The 16829-nt window shown below is 40.3% G+C and overlaps 1 protein-coding gene across 29 annotated transcripts in view; it reads left to right on the forward strand.

Moving 5' to 3' along the window:
- Positions 1-16829, forward strand: part of dlg2 (discs, large homolog 2 (Drosophila)) — a 261578-nt gene that overhangs the window by 26777 nt on the left and 217972 nt on the right. For 26 of the 29 annotated variants that reach the window (XM_031311122.2, XM_031311125.2, XM_031311128.2 and 23 more), the window contains exon 3: positions 10438-10589. In XM_031311122.2, the coding sequence (XP_031166982.1) occupies positions 10438-10589 (152 nt within the window). Of the gene's footprint in view, positions 1-5208; positions 5309-10437; positions 10590-16829 lie in introns of those variants that run through there. The other 3 variants (XM_031311129.2, XM_035991041.1, XM_035991043.1) reach the window with 1 other exon arrangement.

The following is a 16829-nucleotide window of genomic DNA, read 5'->3' on the forward strand; positions in this document are numbered from 1 at the left end:
TTTTGTTTTTTTGTTTTGACCCACATTCTATGCTGCACAAAAAGTTTGTTAACTGTTAAAGTATGACTGTAGCATCAGTGAAGGCTTGAGCCATAAACCAAAAGTTTGGAGGGACAAACTGTTACAGTTGGAAAAATGAAGTTGAAAAAACAGTGTAACAGTTGGCTTCACTTGCCTCTTGGCAAAACTGAATACTCAGTGTTTTCAGTTATAGTTTAGCTCTAATGCTGTCTTTCAATCTCAGTAGGTGACAGCAGTCTTTGCTGGCACAAGCAAGTGCCACTTACAACATTACAGGCTTTTAGGCTTTGACGCTATCTATATTTTCATACCTTCATACCTTCTTGACATTTTACCGGGGTATACGGTATATGACGGTATTTGTGTAAAAAATATTAAATAATAATAATAACTACGGGTGCCCCGAGTGATCGCCCACCGATTATCATCAGCCGATATTCAGTAAAACTACGCAATCGGGAGATTGGCAATAATGCTTTCTAGTTCCGCCTGGACACTTATATAAGCCGTACGCTGTTAGCAACATGTAGTAAGGTTAGCCCAGCAAGCGCATTGCGGTGCTAGTCAGTCACACTATGGTGAGCGCAATTGAAGCGGCGGAGCTGAAAGACCTGCCTACTGGTTCCTGGTCAGCTTACATCAGCAACGGAGAGAGAGTTGTGTGTAAGATGAGGTCAGTGCGTTGGCTTTGCTTCACCGTTGTAGTAAATGGAAACATAACCAAAATGCTAAAGCTCATTCAACTGCATCACCAAGATGTATTGACCGGGATGAGGATAAAACAAACCAAAGCCCAACTCCTTTTCCCTGCTAGTCTTTAGACACAAACATGGAGAAAACTATTACTGAAGTAGTTTGCGTTAATCCAACCCACTTTAGAGAGCAGCCGCCTGTATGACCGTGATAGTCAGATGGTATAATTACATAGGCTAATGTTACTTGTTGCATTGCTCCTTAGGAGTTATTTGTACTGCTCTGTTGATTGAACGGACTAAGTAAAAGCATGTTAGTTGTGATTCTTTATTCATCATGTAGAGTTGCATGGTCAGTGTATGTAGAAAATTTGAAGTTGTCACAAATTTTGGTACGGGGGTACCATCTTGTGGGGACTCGCTCTGTTTAACTGTGTCTGCATTTCATTTTTCCTTCTCGATCAGATATAAGCATTTTTAAACAACTTCTATCCCTATCAATCGGCTAACCGCGGCCACTTCTCTAAAGACACTACACTGATATCAAAACTGAAATCATAACACTGATACATTACCGAGCAGTCAAACTGACCTATACTGTAATACAGCTATACCAGCTGCTTTAACAAAACAACAACAGACTTTCGGTATCTGATGTTTATCAGTCAATGGCTCATCGACAATCGGTAGATACCGATTGTCGATGGCAAAAAACATCATCGGGCATCTCTAATAATAACGACCCCCTCCCTACTAAGCGGCGAGTTTGCTACATTCCACAAGCTCTTTTTTTGTCTAATAAACTTAAAATAACAAGAAAGGACAAACGGAAATATTAATAATAGTAGCTGTACATGTTAGGAAGCCGTACCGAAAGAATTTACATACGACTTGTGCCATGGGGTTGGCTCTAAAGGTTGGATGTTCAGTTGCACCTAAACACTGTCTTGACAATATACTGTTTAGCAGTGTGAACTTACTACCTCACAGAGGCTTGGGAATGGAATCACCCTCATCAGTGGTGATTCCCAGCCATAACACATTGTATTAGACACATCTACACCCTAGACTAGAACTAGTTTTCCTCTGCAGGGCTCATGATGCGTTTTGCACACAAGCTATGCGCCTTAAATACTGGGCCAGCTGCCTTCTTTAAAGCTCTCAGCAGCACAAAGAGTGAATGGACCGTTCCAGAGCTGAGTTGTAAACTTTTACAAAGCATAGTGAAAACAACACTCTGCTGTGAGAAGAGGGTGGAGGATTGGATGCCAGGTTGGAGAGTTGTTAAACCACTTTACAGTGAAGAAGCAGAGCTTTCCATAAGTTAATTAACAAGTTGCGATTCACTATGCGTGTATATTTTACGACCACTAGCTTCTGCTTCAAAAGAATAATGGGGGGGTGTAGCGGGTCGGCCTCTTAACCACAACATTGGTGGTTTGATCCCTGGCTTCGAACACTGAACCTCAAATTGCTACCTGAACACTGAACCCTGTATGTAGCTGTCCACTGCTCTTAATGCTTATGATCTAAAATAAAAACCACAGCTAGAGCATTCATTCGTTTTGCAGCAGAAAGCTAAGGCTTCTGTCTTTTGCGCCATTACGTTGGACACTCGGAATGACGTCATCATGTTACGTGACGTCCGGTCCTAAATGGGCTGGTAACTAGTAACTCATGGTTTTTATTTATGACACTATGTCTTATTAATGTTTATGGTTTATTTACTTACATAACCTTTGAGTTTCAGTTGTACTGATTTTAGGGATGTGAAGCATTTGAAGATACTCCAAGAAATAAGTGTACAATGAGCGCCTGTATTCATTTGAGCCAGAGTGTACGGACGAAGAGTGGACGAGGGGGGAGAGAGAGAGAGAGAGAGAGAGAGAGAGAGAGAGAGAGAGAGAGAGAGAGAGAGAGAGAGAGAGAGAGAGAACACAGCAAGTGGAGTGTTTAATGCGGCCAATAGGCATCCATGGTTTTATGTTATCTAAAATATTTGTAATAAAAACAATGGTTCATATTTGCTCATGTCTCACAGCCTACAATCTATAAACGATTGGACAGAAATCAATGATTGTGAACTATAAAGTCCACTTGTGCTACATCGGAGGGTTAATTAACACAACAGGACGTCACACAAATGGGCCATGTAAAGTGAAACTCCCACCACCACACAACCCGAATGGCGAATGGCCATTGTTATGGAAAAACTCTAGAGCAGCACAACTGATATTCACATCCGGAGACTTTGATGACTTACACAGAAGCATAATGAAATCTCGATCCATGAGAATCAGGCAAACAGTACAGTTCACGATGTGTTATCGTGTAGTGCCATTCCAACTCTGAAGTTCCTGTCTTCATGTAGGAGTATTTAAACTTATGCTGAAGGGTGTTAATTTTAGCTGAACCTTCAATGTAAACAGAGATATTGCGGGCGCTGTAAACACATATGCTTACCTAAATCCTAGTTGAGTCTGTCTCTCTCTGGGAAGTATGCTAAAGTGTGTGTGAGGCCCTTTACCGACCTCCAACAGGAGACAGTCAAAACATTCCCTTATCATGCATCTGCCTAGACTCCCTCAATCTGTAGAGACAAACACACACAAATATTCATACATGAACAGGTGTGGTTATTTGTCTGGCAGAATATTCTCTGCCTCACCATCTTGGTATGTGTCCACCTGTCACCGGTCAGTGTGAAAACAACAAGACAGCAAGTTGTAGCGTGAACTGTGCAGCTAGCTGATGACTTGTAGTGGGAACTTTGCTTAAGGCTCAGGTTTAAGATGTACAGAACCACCTGACAGTGCTTGCCTTCAGTCCATCTGGGCCTGTGGCTTTCCTTGCCTCGACCTTTCTCAGCCTCTTCCTCACCTGGTTGGTTGGTTAGTGAGAGACTGAGGGCTGGAGTGGGGGGTGAGATGAGGGTGCAGTTCAGGAGAGACTGGGGGTGGGTTGGGGGCTTGAAAGGAGTAATGAGAGGAGAGTGCAGTTGGTCTGTATTCTGGTGGGTGGGGGAAGAGAGTGGGGCCAGAATCAAATCCGTTACAAAATAAATTCGTAAGTTCATTTGCACATCCCTGGTCTCCAGATTCTGGGCCCCTCCAACTGCTTTTGCCATGACCATTGATTTTATTCAGACCTCTCTAATTTGCTAATGTTTTGTTATAAGCTCTCTTCCATTTTATTCCTGTAGCTGTCGTAAGTTCCATTTGAACCTCCTTAACTCCTCTTTTCTCCGGATCTAAAAAGCATAATTTCATTCAACAGCACTTTTAACTCAGCCAGGATTTGTTATTGGAGAAACACAAATATTAATGTAGTCCGTAATGCAGTGAGTCAGACTGTCTGTGACCCCATTTCCACCTAGTATTAAAATCGGTCCTGGGGATCACAAGTGGACAGCTCTGAGTACAGGTGGAAATGCGCCCAGGATGCATTGAGGACACAATGAGATCTGATCACTCACACCACATTCACGTGTCCACATTCTTATAGCAGTGTGTATGGGTATGTGTCCTGGGCCACGTAGAGGGCCGCCTACTCCACTGTAAGCAGAACTACGTACTCGTTCAAAGTATTTCTCACAGAAACCACTGAGAGTGAAGAGTGTGTTTTGGATGTTATCATCAAACTGTCAGTGATGTGTCACTGGTTTTGTTCCTGTACTGCTTGCTCTTATATCCCTTATGTCTGGAGCTCTGTGCCATGCGGTTGCTTGGTAAAGTTAGCCGCTGGTATACAATTACCTTATTTTTAGTTTCTTAAAACGTCCCGAATTCACAAATATGGATAGGATATTCTACAGACATTCTTGCTCTTATGTTGCAACTTCTGCTGTTGTTATTTAGAAGCCGCCGAGCCTGAGTGGTCAAAGCAGCAGCTGTAAAACGGTGAAGGTTTCATTTCCTATTCTTCATATATTCTTCAATAGAAGTCTCCTGTTATTTTGTTATTTAAAAGCTTTTATAGTAAAGCAGCAAAATCAGGAAATGTTGGGTCTTCATCAGCAGTAACTTAACACATCTCCTATAAGAACATGAAACGGTAAAATATAGCAGATATCTGAAAATACAAACAAAAATCTGAACATATTACACAGACACATACCGCTGTCGAGCGAAGAAAAGTTATGTCCTTCAGCATACTGACAAAAACTGTAAGCAGCGCTTTTTCATTAGTCATTGCACATTTCTGTATGATCTATGTGAAAGTAACACTAACAAAAACAATCTTTCATTGAAATATTAGGCTATCTATATTCACACAAAATGATGCCTCTGGACCCCTCTAGCTGGCTTGGCTACTCCATGTCCTTGTGGAAAGCCCTGGAGAAGTGGAGTTTTGTTCATTAAGGGAGAGTTGTAAGGACTGCTGGCTGTGTTAAGCACATTACCCAAAGGAAAGCTGAATTAGAAATCAGCAATGCAGGGTCATTGTCTGCATTGAAGGGAACAGGCGTTCTCTATGTCTGAGGATTAGGCTCGCTGTCTGCTTGCCACCAGACATCTGGTCCTCTCATAGCACACTGTTTCACAGGATAGCACGCTGCAACATGACTGGAGAGAGCAGGGAGGTTTTACTGCACTGTAAGTTACTATTGACAACTTTCTGAAACTGAAACTACGGTCACTCATTTTCCCCCTCTCTTTATTTGATTACAGTTGGTGGTTTTGATGATTCTGGAGTGTAATGCAGTGTAGAGAGGGTAGTATTTGAGGCCAACTGGTTTGATCTTTTTCTGTAGTAATTATCTGTAAATCTGTAATTTGTATTTGTATTCCTTATAATGAAACAAAAGTCAGAACCTACTTTTTGTGTAAAGAAAGGCTAAATTGGATGCCATGTGCTGTTTTGCATTGCATATTGTATTGTATCTACTGCATACCTTTATTCTCTCATAATGCCATGTGCTGTTTTGCATTGCATATTGTATTGTATCTACTGCATACCTTTATTCTCTCATAATAGTCAAATCTAACAACTGGTTTTGCACCACGTAGAGTCTTACTCATATACTCGAGATTTGCATACATTTGCTGAATTAATTTGCATATATAATAGCCTATTTTCATTTGCATTACAAAAAGATAGAACTGTGACTGTTTTTGTGTTTGTTTTATGAAAACTACATCAGTATTTATTGTTGATGTAGTTTAATTAATTTCCTGTTTCTTAAAACCGAATGCATGACATAATTTGTGAATTATTGGGACAGAGACATGAAGCTGTATCTGTTGTGAATGCTAATGGTTTGTTTTTATCAAGATCTATTTAAATGTAAATGTGGCATGGTAAATCACTTGTTTTGGGCCTGTTTTTCTGGTAAAACATGGCTAGCCATTCAAAAAATTTAATGAATTGATTGCCAAACTAAGGGCCTCACTTGTGTCCAACAGATGCTTTGTGGTAGATGTTGTAATGATGCAGCAACAGATGTTGAATACATCGCTCCAGAAGATTCTAATGCATTGAGCTGATACAGGAGTGATGCTAACATTCAGTCAAAGCAGACCATGCGGAAACATTTAACAGTCCAGACATTTGAAAAAGATACATGTAGGTCGATACATTTGTTTTGTGCTTTTTAAATTTTTTTTTAGTGACATCCTGACTACCCAGTCATGTTGATCTGCTGTGAAGCTTCAGGGAGGGAAGCTTTGTTGTCACAGTAGTTTCTGTGTTGGTATATATGTGTGTGTGTGTGTGTGTTTGTGTGTGTGTGTAGGTACATAAATGTGAACACAGTTCACAAAGAAGAAATCATGATACAATAGGAATGCCACTCTGAAGCTCTGTATAGACTATGTATAGAGTACAGTACATGAAAAGATGTTGGGGCATTTTGCTGCAGACATTTACAGACTTTGAATTTTTTTATTATTAACATGGGTGGTTATCAATTTGTTCTGTGAAAACATACTGTTGATGCAATAATGTCTGTCATCATCTGAAATAAACTCATAATTATATTATATATTGTCAACAAAGGTCCCATTAAACAATCTGTAAAACTGCAATTCTACAGTAACTCAAAGATATCCCTTCCCCTGAAAGACAGGACAATACATTGGCTGCAATTACAGGGGCACTTAATAACTGTTGGTCATATTTGTTTTTTTGCATGACTGCTCATATAATGAGTGGAGAGTTTGTAATTTAATGCAGCAAAATAAGTTGTATTTATGTAGGGCTGGCAGTGTTTCCTTTTTTACTGTTTGGCTGTTTATGCACCATAGATCAGGACCTTGAAAAAATGTAGTGTAATGGCTAGGAATGTCCAGATCCGATCATGTGATCGGAAATCGGGCCCGATCACGTGGTTTCAGACTCGATCGGAATCGGACGTTACCTCCCGATCAGGACTGGGATATGTATGTATATATATTGTCATTATTTTTTAACACATCTATAGTTATGCGGTGGCACAGAGTTAGACCCTTTTGACTTTTGACGCGGCATGACATCACTTTGTTGCAGAGATGCTATTGGTTAAATGCTGGCAAAGTAGAACACGGAAGCAGCTTGAAGCGGAAAGCGCGAGTATGTCTGCGGTCTGGAGGTATTATAAAGTTGAATTATTTTAGAAGTATCGGATCGGGACTCGGTATCGGTAGATACTCAAAATCAAATGACTCGGACTCGAGGGCAAAAAAACCTGATCGGGACATCGGGTAATGGCTATAGCAAATGTGAGACTTAGTTCAAATGGGTTTTAGTAAAAAGGCCACAAAACCTTTGCTGTACTGGAGACACTCACAGAAGATCCCATTGTATGTATGTTAGCATAGCTATGTGTGTAATGTGTGGCTACTTTTGGAATTTGATGGATGAGGCAAGCTGGAAAGTGATAGAAAAAATATTTTGAGTATATGTCAATGAAACCATGATTACAGCTAGACTACGACGCCGTATTAGGGGCATTGTAGAAAATAATTACAGAGAGAAAAAACTCCAAGATTAAAGTGGTAAATTTACGAGAAAAAACTGGGATATTTGACATTGACGTGAATTATGCTCCAACTCAGAGCTGTTTTCGGGAATGGTTTTTGCTATAATAGCTTGCAAGTGCAGGGAAGGGTTCTTTTCAACATGTAAATATCTTATATCTTATAACACTTGTGTTGTCTGGGACTGTCTTTACAGCCACCTGAAGGCAGCAGGTATCTGTTCTCCTCTGCTACTGATGTCACTGTCAAGCCAATTACACATGGCAGATCCCTTGGTGACATTTTGTGCACCCAGCATCAGACTGTTGTAATATAACCACAGATCCCCTGTGCTTATGTGCACATAAAACATGTCTTTGATTAATTGTTTTACATGCGGCGTCTTGGAGACTGAACACATTGAAAACAGTTAACCAAGCTCCACGAAATGTTGCATATCGATTTAAACTTCTTGCTCTGCTTATACCTCCCTCAGCCAGGCCCCAGATAAGGAGATTGCTGGTTACATCTACGGGCAATTCAAATGGGATTTGTGTTATAGCAGGACACATTACGACAGATAGCAAAGCTCATTTGGAGAACAGCCAATACATACAATGTGGTGAGAGCAGAGAAGTTTCAATGAATTATCGTAGCAGTAAATGTACAGTAGAAATTGCAGTTTGTTCACAAATAAATGCTTCAGCTCCCCCAGACCAACAGCAGCTCCCCGTGTCTTGTTTACCGGCTGCTGAGTGAAATGATGGGGGTTAGCCCGATATCGATTCTGGTCCTGGAGACAAAAAGTGTCTACCCTGTGCTTTCGACCACAGTCGGTTCTGACCCCGCGAGGGGCTGACTAATTGGGACTCAGAGATGCTTTGATGCTTTGAAATGTTACAGATCTTTCATGTTATTATGAGAAGTGTAAAAATGTCAGTTAATTAGTAAACTGCAGCGGGTCAAATTAGACTGTGACTCCCCTCAACCCAGTCTTGTGCTCTCATTGGCTGGAGCTCCCCAACTGGTGCACATATTTAGCCTGCTAGATATCTGGAATGCGTCTGCGATAGGCTTGGGTGATCTCTAATATTTTCAAATCATCCAATTGTGGTTACTTGAGATCGCCAATAGGCGATTTGATCACCAGTCTGACCGGTTACATTGAACATGTAATTGGACATAACATATGGATATGCGGAGCAGCTTTCACTTTCATCAATGAAACTGGCTCGGCTGTCTGCCTGCTGCTTGGCTGTCATGCTTCTGTTGATAGCGTCTTGCTTCGGTAGCTCGACGCAGTTATTTTTGTCATATTCTTCATTACAGTGGCTAATTGGCCACTTTACATTTAAACCTTACGTTACACTAGTTACTCAAGCACTCATAGCGATCTCCTTTTCCTCCTACTTTAGTTTAGCAGTTAGCCGTGGCTTCTCTCACTCACCAGCTCTCTGTTGATCTGCACGTCAAATGAAAGAGCAGCTATTATACTACATTTCTGGTCTTAGTTTTTGATTCAGGACTCTATAGAGCAGCCTGACATGATTCACCGCACAATGAACTATGTAGATTGTCGGGAAACTCTTACCGTTCTGCAGCTTGGTTTAGGTTCCTCCTCCCCCTAGTCCCCCAACCAGCCAAGCCCACTCCGTTGTGATTGGTAATTTTCCGGAAGACCTCCAAAGGGGACGGCTCGGAGCGTGGAGCAGCATGACCACGTAGGGAAGACCGTTCCATTGACGTAGACAAATCCAGGAAATTAAAAGATCCCACTGAGAGCCAATGAGATCCGAGCGTTCAGAGCCGGGCAGAGCTAACCCAAGCTGCCTGCAGGGCTCACGTCTAAATGCATTTATCTCATTATTTGACACTTTGGTATCATTTAACATGACTATACAACATTATAATAACATTTATAGGTCAGAAAAGATATGTGCTCTTAAGCTATTCCTCTACTTCCTATTGTGATAATTGTACATGTAAAGATTTTAGTTTATTTGTCGTGTTGGAGGTGAAGCTCTGCACCAGAGTAAGTCGATCATTAAAGTTAGCTACTGTATCCTAGCCTCCAGTAATGTTAATTGGTGCGGGCTGACCTAATGTAGCTCCCGTCCCCTGGCAGCAGCCGGGGAGGCTGGTCTGAAAGAAGTACAGCTCATCAGGTGTCAGATAAATGGAAAAGAGACGGCAAACGGCTTTGTAATTAACGTTAGTGATTTAAATATCACCCGGGCTGATTATCTGGGCTCAGCGGGCGTACGTACCGCTCCACCAGAATAGTAGGACGCAGATTCTAGATATAGTTCTGATAGGAAGTTAAAAAACGCTTTAGCATATGCGTAGGAAACACCAATCACCGATCATTCCTTCAATCGTCGAACAATCTGATTGCCAATCGGCACAAGCCTAGTCTTCTTTTTTAACCACTGGAACAGCAGTTTATCTGTAATTGTTTTTACATGTGTGCATATATAGCTAACATTTGCATAAGAACATTGGCTGCTTTCACAAACATTGTTCTTACAAGCAAACTTGAATATGCACATTGTTATGTTATGGTATGTGAATTTACATACATTGTCTAATGTCTTGTTGGTAGATCCAGCCATCCATCTCAGATCCATCATTTATACAAAGTATGTATTGTACAGTTGTTGTAGCACCGATTGAGGTTAAACTGGTATCCGCATCAAACGACTTTCTTTAATTGATGAGACAGAGTTAACTGTGTTGTCTGTGGAGAAATTAACCTGCACCTGAGTCACGTAATATCTTTATTTCCACAGATATCCAGGAGTTCTATGAAGTGACGCTGCTAAACACACAGAAGAGCTGTGAGCAAAAGCTGGAGGAGGTCAACCACATGGCGGACAAGTGGGAGAAGAGTGTTTCTATACAAAACTCTGAGCTTGCACACTCTGTCTGTCCAGTGGAGGAGGTGAGTCTCTGACAGTGTATCAGCCCAGCAAAACCTTAGACAAACCTGGACTGAAGAGTACGCTGAATGACTAGGTTCTCTACTAAAGCCATTCAAAAAGTGTAAAAGTAAAGCAGGTGGAGAAGCATCAGCAGTATCAGCAGCAAATCACGAATCAGCAGAAATGCTAAATATGAGGCTCTAAGCCTTTAAATAAAGTCACTGTAGGGAGATGTGCTGTTTGTGGTGAGCGGTCAGCTGAACAAAAAAATGTGATGCTTGACATAGACTCAGATTTTTTTTTAAATCACAGGCTCCTCAGTCATGAAGATATACTGTACGTACATGAAGAATCCGTTTGTATATTAATCAGTAAAAACGTTTTATGAAACTACTGTAATTAAGGGGCCCTCCCCATGATTTTACACTTGAAGTTCAGATTACTTGTATAATGTATTTTGGTACTCTGGAGAAAGCTTACCAAAGTTTAATAAAATTAACAGAAAAAAAAGTTACAGTACAAACTGGCAGAGATGAAAAGAGTACTAGAATATTGTACTCAAATAAAAGTACTGTTACTTTGAAGAAATGTTACTCAAGTAAAAGTGTGTGAACCAACTCAAATAAAAAGTAGGTCAGTTAAAATGTACTATGTAGTATGTGTAGTATCCCATGTTTTCTCAGGTTCACCCACACTAGAGACTAAAAGTCAGGATATCTTGGCCCCTCCTGTTTTGATTTTGACCATTCCTATTGTAACTAACAGACATTTTAGTGGTACTATAACCGCCAAGAGCGCCTGGATCCTTTAGTTTGGCTGATGGGCCATTAACAAGTCATCCCTCTTCATCTCAATAGCACTACATTAATCTCTATAGCAGCAAGAACACACACAGCTCCCACACACTATAAACAGCCAGATAGTCTATCAAACAGCTTGAACCCACGCAAAACTGGTAAACTCTTAGCAGTGTAAAATGTGCTATTTTAGAAAAAATATGTTCATGCTGCCACCCGATGCAGTAATAGTCCTGCCGGTTGCTCTGTGTTGTTCAGTTCAGTACACACAATGTCTCGGAGGTTACTGTTAGCAACACCTGCAAAATACTAAATGGATGTGTTTTTCAACACGGAGGAGGCCGATTTTACAATAGGGAATGCAGTATCCAGATGGTTTTCGGGTTTGGCTCCTTGCACCCCAGGGCTGAGTCAGTTAATAGGACAGCTGTACAGCTAACCGAGCTAACTTTGACAGCTAACTACAGTGAGCAGCAGTTAGCGGTTATTTTAGCAACAAGTAGCCTAGAGCCATTTGTCCAAAACTCAGTAAATCTCCTTGGTTCTGTATTCACTGTCGTCAAGCTGGCCTTAAAACATTTTATGACAAGTCCAAATTGTTTCTCTCTACTTAAGGATAAGGAAAATAATCATGACACAATTATAATTGTCTCATGACAGCCAATGTCAGAACCAACAACTTATGACAGTTTAGTGTAATGTTAACACATAAAGCTAAATAGTTTCTTTACGTTTGAAAATTAGGCCTGCTTTTGTATGTTATATTGTCTTGCTAATGTCAAGTTGTCATAACAAACATATCAAACAATGCTAACTTTGCATTAAAAGTGTCACAATTTACTAAATGACACTTAATGACAACAGTCATAAACATTCATAAAGACATGTCATGTCATGGTTATGATGGTTATGATGTTGTCTTATGCACATCCCTTCAAATAAAGTGTTTCCACAGACAGAGATCCCTTGCTTCACAGTTAGATGTACAGCGTATGTGTGATTGCTGGAGTGTAATGTCAAATTTAATATCTCCAGATGAATACAGTGTAGAGAAGCGGAGAAATGCGCCATTTTAACAAAGTCCTCCATGTAATTGTAGGCCATCCAGAAGCTTTTTAATCCATCATGAAATTACAATGTCTTTGTAAAATAAATAAATAAATAATTATGAATCCAAAAATCATGTTGTGGAATTTCCGCTTTGCTCTGCGGCCGATTTGCACAATATTTCCAGAACGATAAATCCACAAATGAACGGCTACTTAGTCATCTTTTGCATGAAAACCGAGGTAAAACCGCTAGCCTGCAGCCATCTTGCCTGATGACGTCTTGACTGACAGCTAGGGCTGCTCAATTATGGAAAAAAATATAATCACGATTATTTCGGTCAATATTGAAATCACGATAATTTAACACGATTACGCGTTGACTTCTGGAAAGATGTTGCAATTATTGAACTTAAAAAACAGTGGAAAAAGTTAAATAAATCAATAGTAAAAAAAACACATACAACTGTGAACTTTGTTTTAATACTTTTCATATTTAAACTTTATTTTTTTCATTCAGAACACAAGAGAAAATAAGAGTTAACTTGCAAAACGTAATAAGCTAAATAATTGTTTTTCTCGATTATTCGGTTTTTGTGATGATTGGGAGCCAAAATCATAATCACGATTACATTTCGATTAATTGCACAGCCCTACTGACAGCTGTGTCGACCAATCACATTAAGGGCCCTATTTTAACGATCTGAAACGCAAGTATCAAACGCCAAATGCAAGTAGCTTTGTGGGCGGATCTCAGGTGCTGTTGCTATTATACCAATGGGATAAATGACTCTTGTGCCCGATGCAAATCTAAAATGGGTTGGTCTGAAGTAGCTACATTACTCATAGGTGTGGTTTGGGCGTAACGTGCAGTAAACCAATCAGAGCGTTATCTCACATTCCCTTTAAAAGTAGGTGCGCTTGTTCCATGGCGGATTGCTGTTATAATGGTAGATTTGCTAGGCGCACGCACTTAATACATCCATGGGCGCACACCAGGAGCGGTTCACAGCCGAGGAGACAGACGTTTGCTATTGATTTTCTTTCTTTTTGACAAAATGTAAATAAAGAAATGTCACAAAAACATACTTTCCGATGTTTTGGGCTCACTCTTACTGAATCACGAGGTTATGAATGCATGGTGATATTTTTGCAATGTAGTCTAACATTAGACCGAGATGACCTCACTATAGATGATGCAGCTCTTCTGTCTCTCCTCTCCCTTGCTGCTGCTGGGGAATTTGGGTTAAGTGGCATCGGCACATGCAGTTCAACATCACATCTCCTTAAGTCCTCTAATATTTCCTCATTTATGTCATCAACACATCCATGATTCCTGGAAATGTTGTGTAAAACAAGGTCATATTTTTCCTTGTATTTATGTATGGTTTGCAAAAATGGGAGCTGCTGGGTCCGTGAGATGAGACAAGCAAAGTGTATGCACGGTGTGTACACTCTACATTACGGCCAAGCATGCGCCCTTAAAATAGCATCTGAATAACGCGCCACTGACTTTAGACTAGGTTTTTTCTGGTCTGTGGTGGAACTGTTTTCTGAAACTGCAAAATAGCATTAGGGAACGTTTGCGCCGGAACACATCTCCTCTTTTTGCTGAACCGCCCCCGGGAGTGCAAGTTCATTCCCTAGTTTACCGACGTGAGTCTGTGGAGGGAAAAGTCTGCTGTGCGTCGGGTGCAAAATAGGAATGATACAAAGTAAATTGTAAATTGAGTGCAATATAGGGCCCTTAGTCATATTAGGAGAGCGCTTGCTCAGCCATCACATATCCCAAGCAGGAGGGCCTTTTATTTACTGTGTATGTGTATTACATGCTGCTAGCAGGCAGACAGACAGAGGCTAGGACCCCTGGAGGTTGAAACAAGTGTGAACAATGAATTGGAGATAACACAACTAACTGTTTATATAAAAGCCTAAGGACGTTTCTGGGAAACAATCTAAATAGTTTTAAATTTGTGTTAGTTATAGTGTATATTTCTTTTCCCCCTGATTTCTAAGACGTGGGAGAACATGTTTCAAAAGCCAAAAGTCTTCTTTATTATTGATCTCTGTGTGATTTCAATACAATTCTGAGAGATTCAATTTCCGTTTAGTCTTTTCTTTTGTCTTCGTAGTCATATAAAAATTTATACATTCATGTGACATAACTGCAGCATACATATCCTGATAGCCCAGGTTTTCCTGAAAAAAACGATGTCCATAACTTGATTGTGCATAACAGGGTTGAGGTTATACAAGAAGACCAGGCGACCCAAAGATTGAAAAAAAGGGGTTTAAGAGATAGCCTTTTCGTATTCTTTATCAGTAAAAAGATGAATGTGTGGAAGAGTGAAAGCATCCTCAATATGACAGCCATCAGATTCACAGTGTGTAGAATATATTTCTACACACCTAAACCTGAACCTGGCTAGGGTGAAGGGTGTGCTTGAATGTGCCTGTAAACCAGTACAGTTGTAATGTCAGTTGGTACCTTTTGATTGTGTCCCATAAACTTGAACTAGGCCATAATAATTCCTGGTATGATGTAGCTTTGGCTTTTGCTGGTTGAAGGAGACCCTTGGCCAGTGTGAGTATAGATCTGGTGGTCTGTGCACACCAGGCGTATTACTCATAGCATGTTTGACTTGGAATGAGACCAACCAGTTTGGTAATCCACTAGTAATCCTATTAGTCTACACAGTCAAACCTTGTGCGTCATACCTGCCTTTAATAAAACATGAGGGACATGAATATACATTTCCAAACAGATCATGTAGTCTTCATAGCTTTCCATATAGCCCGTCTGTAACAGCAGGGGCTGCTGAACCACTTTGCTGAGTACATCCAGAAGTACCAGGATAGGGATAAGTGAAGGGGATTACCAGTCCTTGGAGACTGATGACCCCAACATAAGGTCATCAGTACACTGCTGTTATATCCCCTGTTCTGTTACAACAAACAGCCCTTTAAAGATTAGGCAAATGTCCTGTCAAATAATGAGATGGCAGAATTCCCCTTCCAAATTAATTATCAGGGTCCATAGGGGGTTATTTAAATGTATAAAGAACTACTAAATACCTTAGTTCAGTAAAGCAAAATAAAATCAATATTTTCAGGACTTGACATGTAACATGTGCAATAACTTATCAGTAAGTAGTTTTAACCCTTTCCATTGTGAATAATAATATCAACAATATAATACAAGCTTTGTATGAGATGTTGATGTAGGGATTATGTACAGTTATAAATTGTAACAGGCACCCTTGTTAGAAAAAAAATGTAAAATTTAAGCTGCAAGCAGCGATGAACGGGCCCTCGCACTCCATGCACGTCCAGGGTGCCGGCATTTCCCAGTCGATGCGACTGTGTATTGCGGTGACCGTCGGACACTGCACGCAAGAGTTAGACTTAATTCCCCCCATGGAGTGCATAGTGTTGGAAATGACATCATTTGAATATTTCAAATTGTACACCACTTCCTGTGTCCACTATGTGGTGCTAGAGAACACACACTATTTATATGTCATGTTGCTGTATGTCATGTTTAAACCACACTATGTCAATTTCAGGTAAATCTAATGATTTTCTTCGGGGCTTACTTCCTGTTGCCAGTAGATGGCGCTATGACTATAACTCATTGACTTGTACATGTCCTCAGCCTACTTAAGCATAAATAATTTGGGGTAGATTGGACAATGTATGGTCTAGTTACAAATAGGGTAGAACAATTAATCTAATCGCAATCGCGATGTCACTGCAATTACATAACCGCAAACATTATTCAATTTAAGTAAACAAAAAGGGTGTGCTGTGTGCACTGCAGTCTCCACGTTGTAATAGTCTTCACTTTACCGACAGTATTAACAACAGATGAAACCACCGTGTCTTAAGAAGCTTAGTGTTTACTGTAAACTCACTTTACATCGTCTTTGATCTCTTTTTCCTCTCGCTTTTCTCTTACACAGCTTAACAGTCTGACACCGCTCACCGGCAGTTGATCTCCTCCCTCGCTTCACCACTCAGAATTAATTGTTACTTAATTAATGTTTTAAACAATATACAGTGTTTCCTTTAGGATTTTTTTTCAGCAGTGCCCCCATCAATATAAGTAATAATAACTCTTAGAATATATATTTTTTATCTTTTATTCATTGATTTCCCGTGTCACAGACAGTCATATACTGACTGCTACTAATCTGAGTCCAGCGCATGCACACACGTACACACACACACACACACAGTGCTAACTCAACAGATATAGACCTACTCGTATGTAAACGTATGTAAACAAATCACACGTGGCAGTGTTGATGGCTGATTTAGTCACATAGAAAGCGTTCAGGAACCGTTAAGCAGAACTAAGTTTATATTATTATTACTGGTAAAGTTACCGGGTATCGGACATTTTCTCACCGGTTCC

The sequence above is a fragment of the Sander lucioperca genome, chromosome 13 (assembly GCF_008315115.2).
Source record: "Sander lucioperca isolate FBNREF2018 chromosome 13, SLUC_FBN_1.2, whole genome shotgun sequence".
Lineage (NCBI taxonomy): Eukaryota > Metazoa > Chordata > Actinopteri > Perciformes > Percidae > Sander > Sander lucioperca.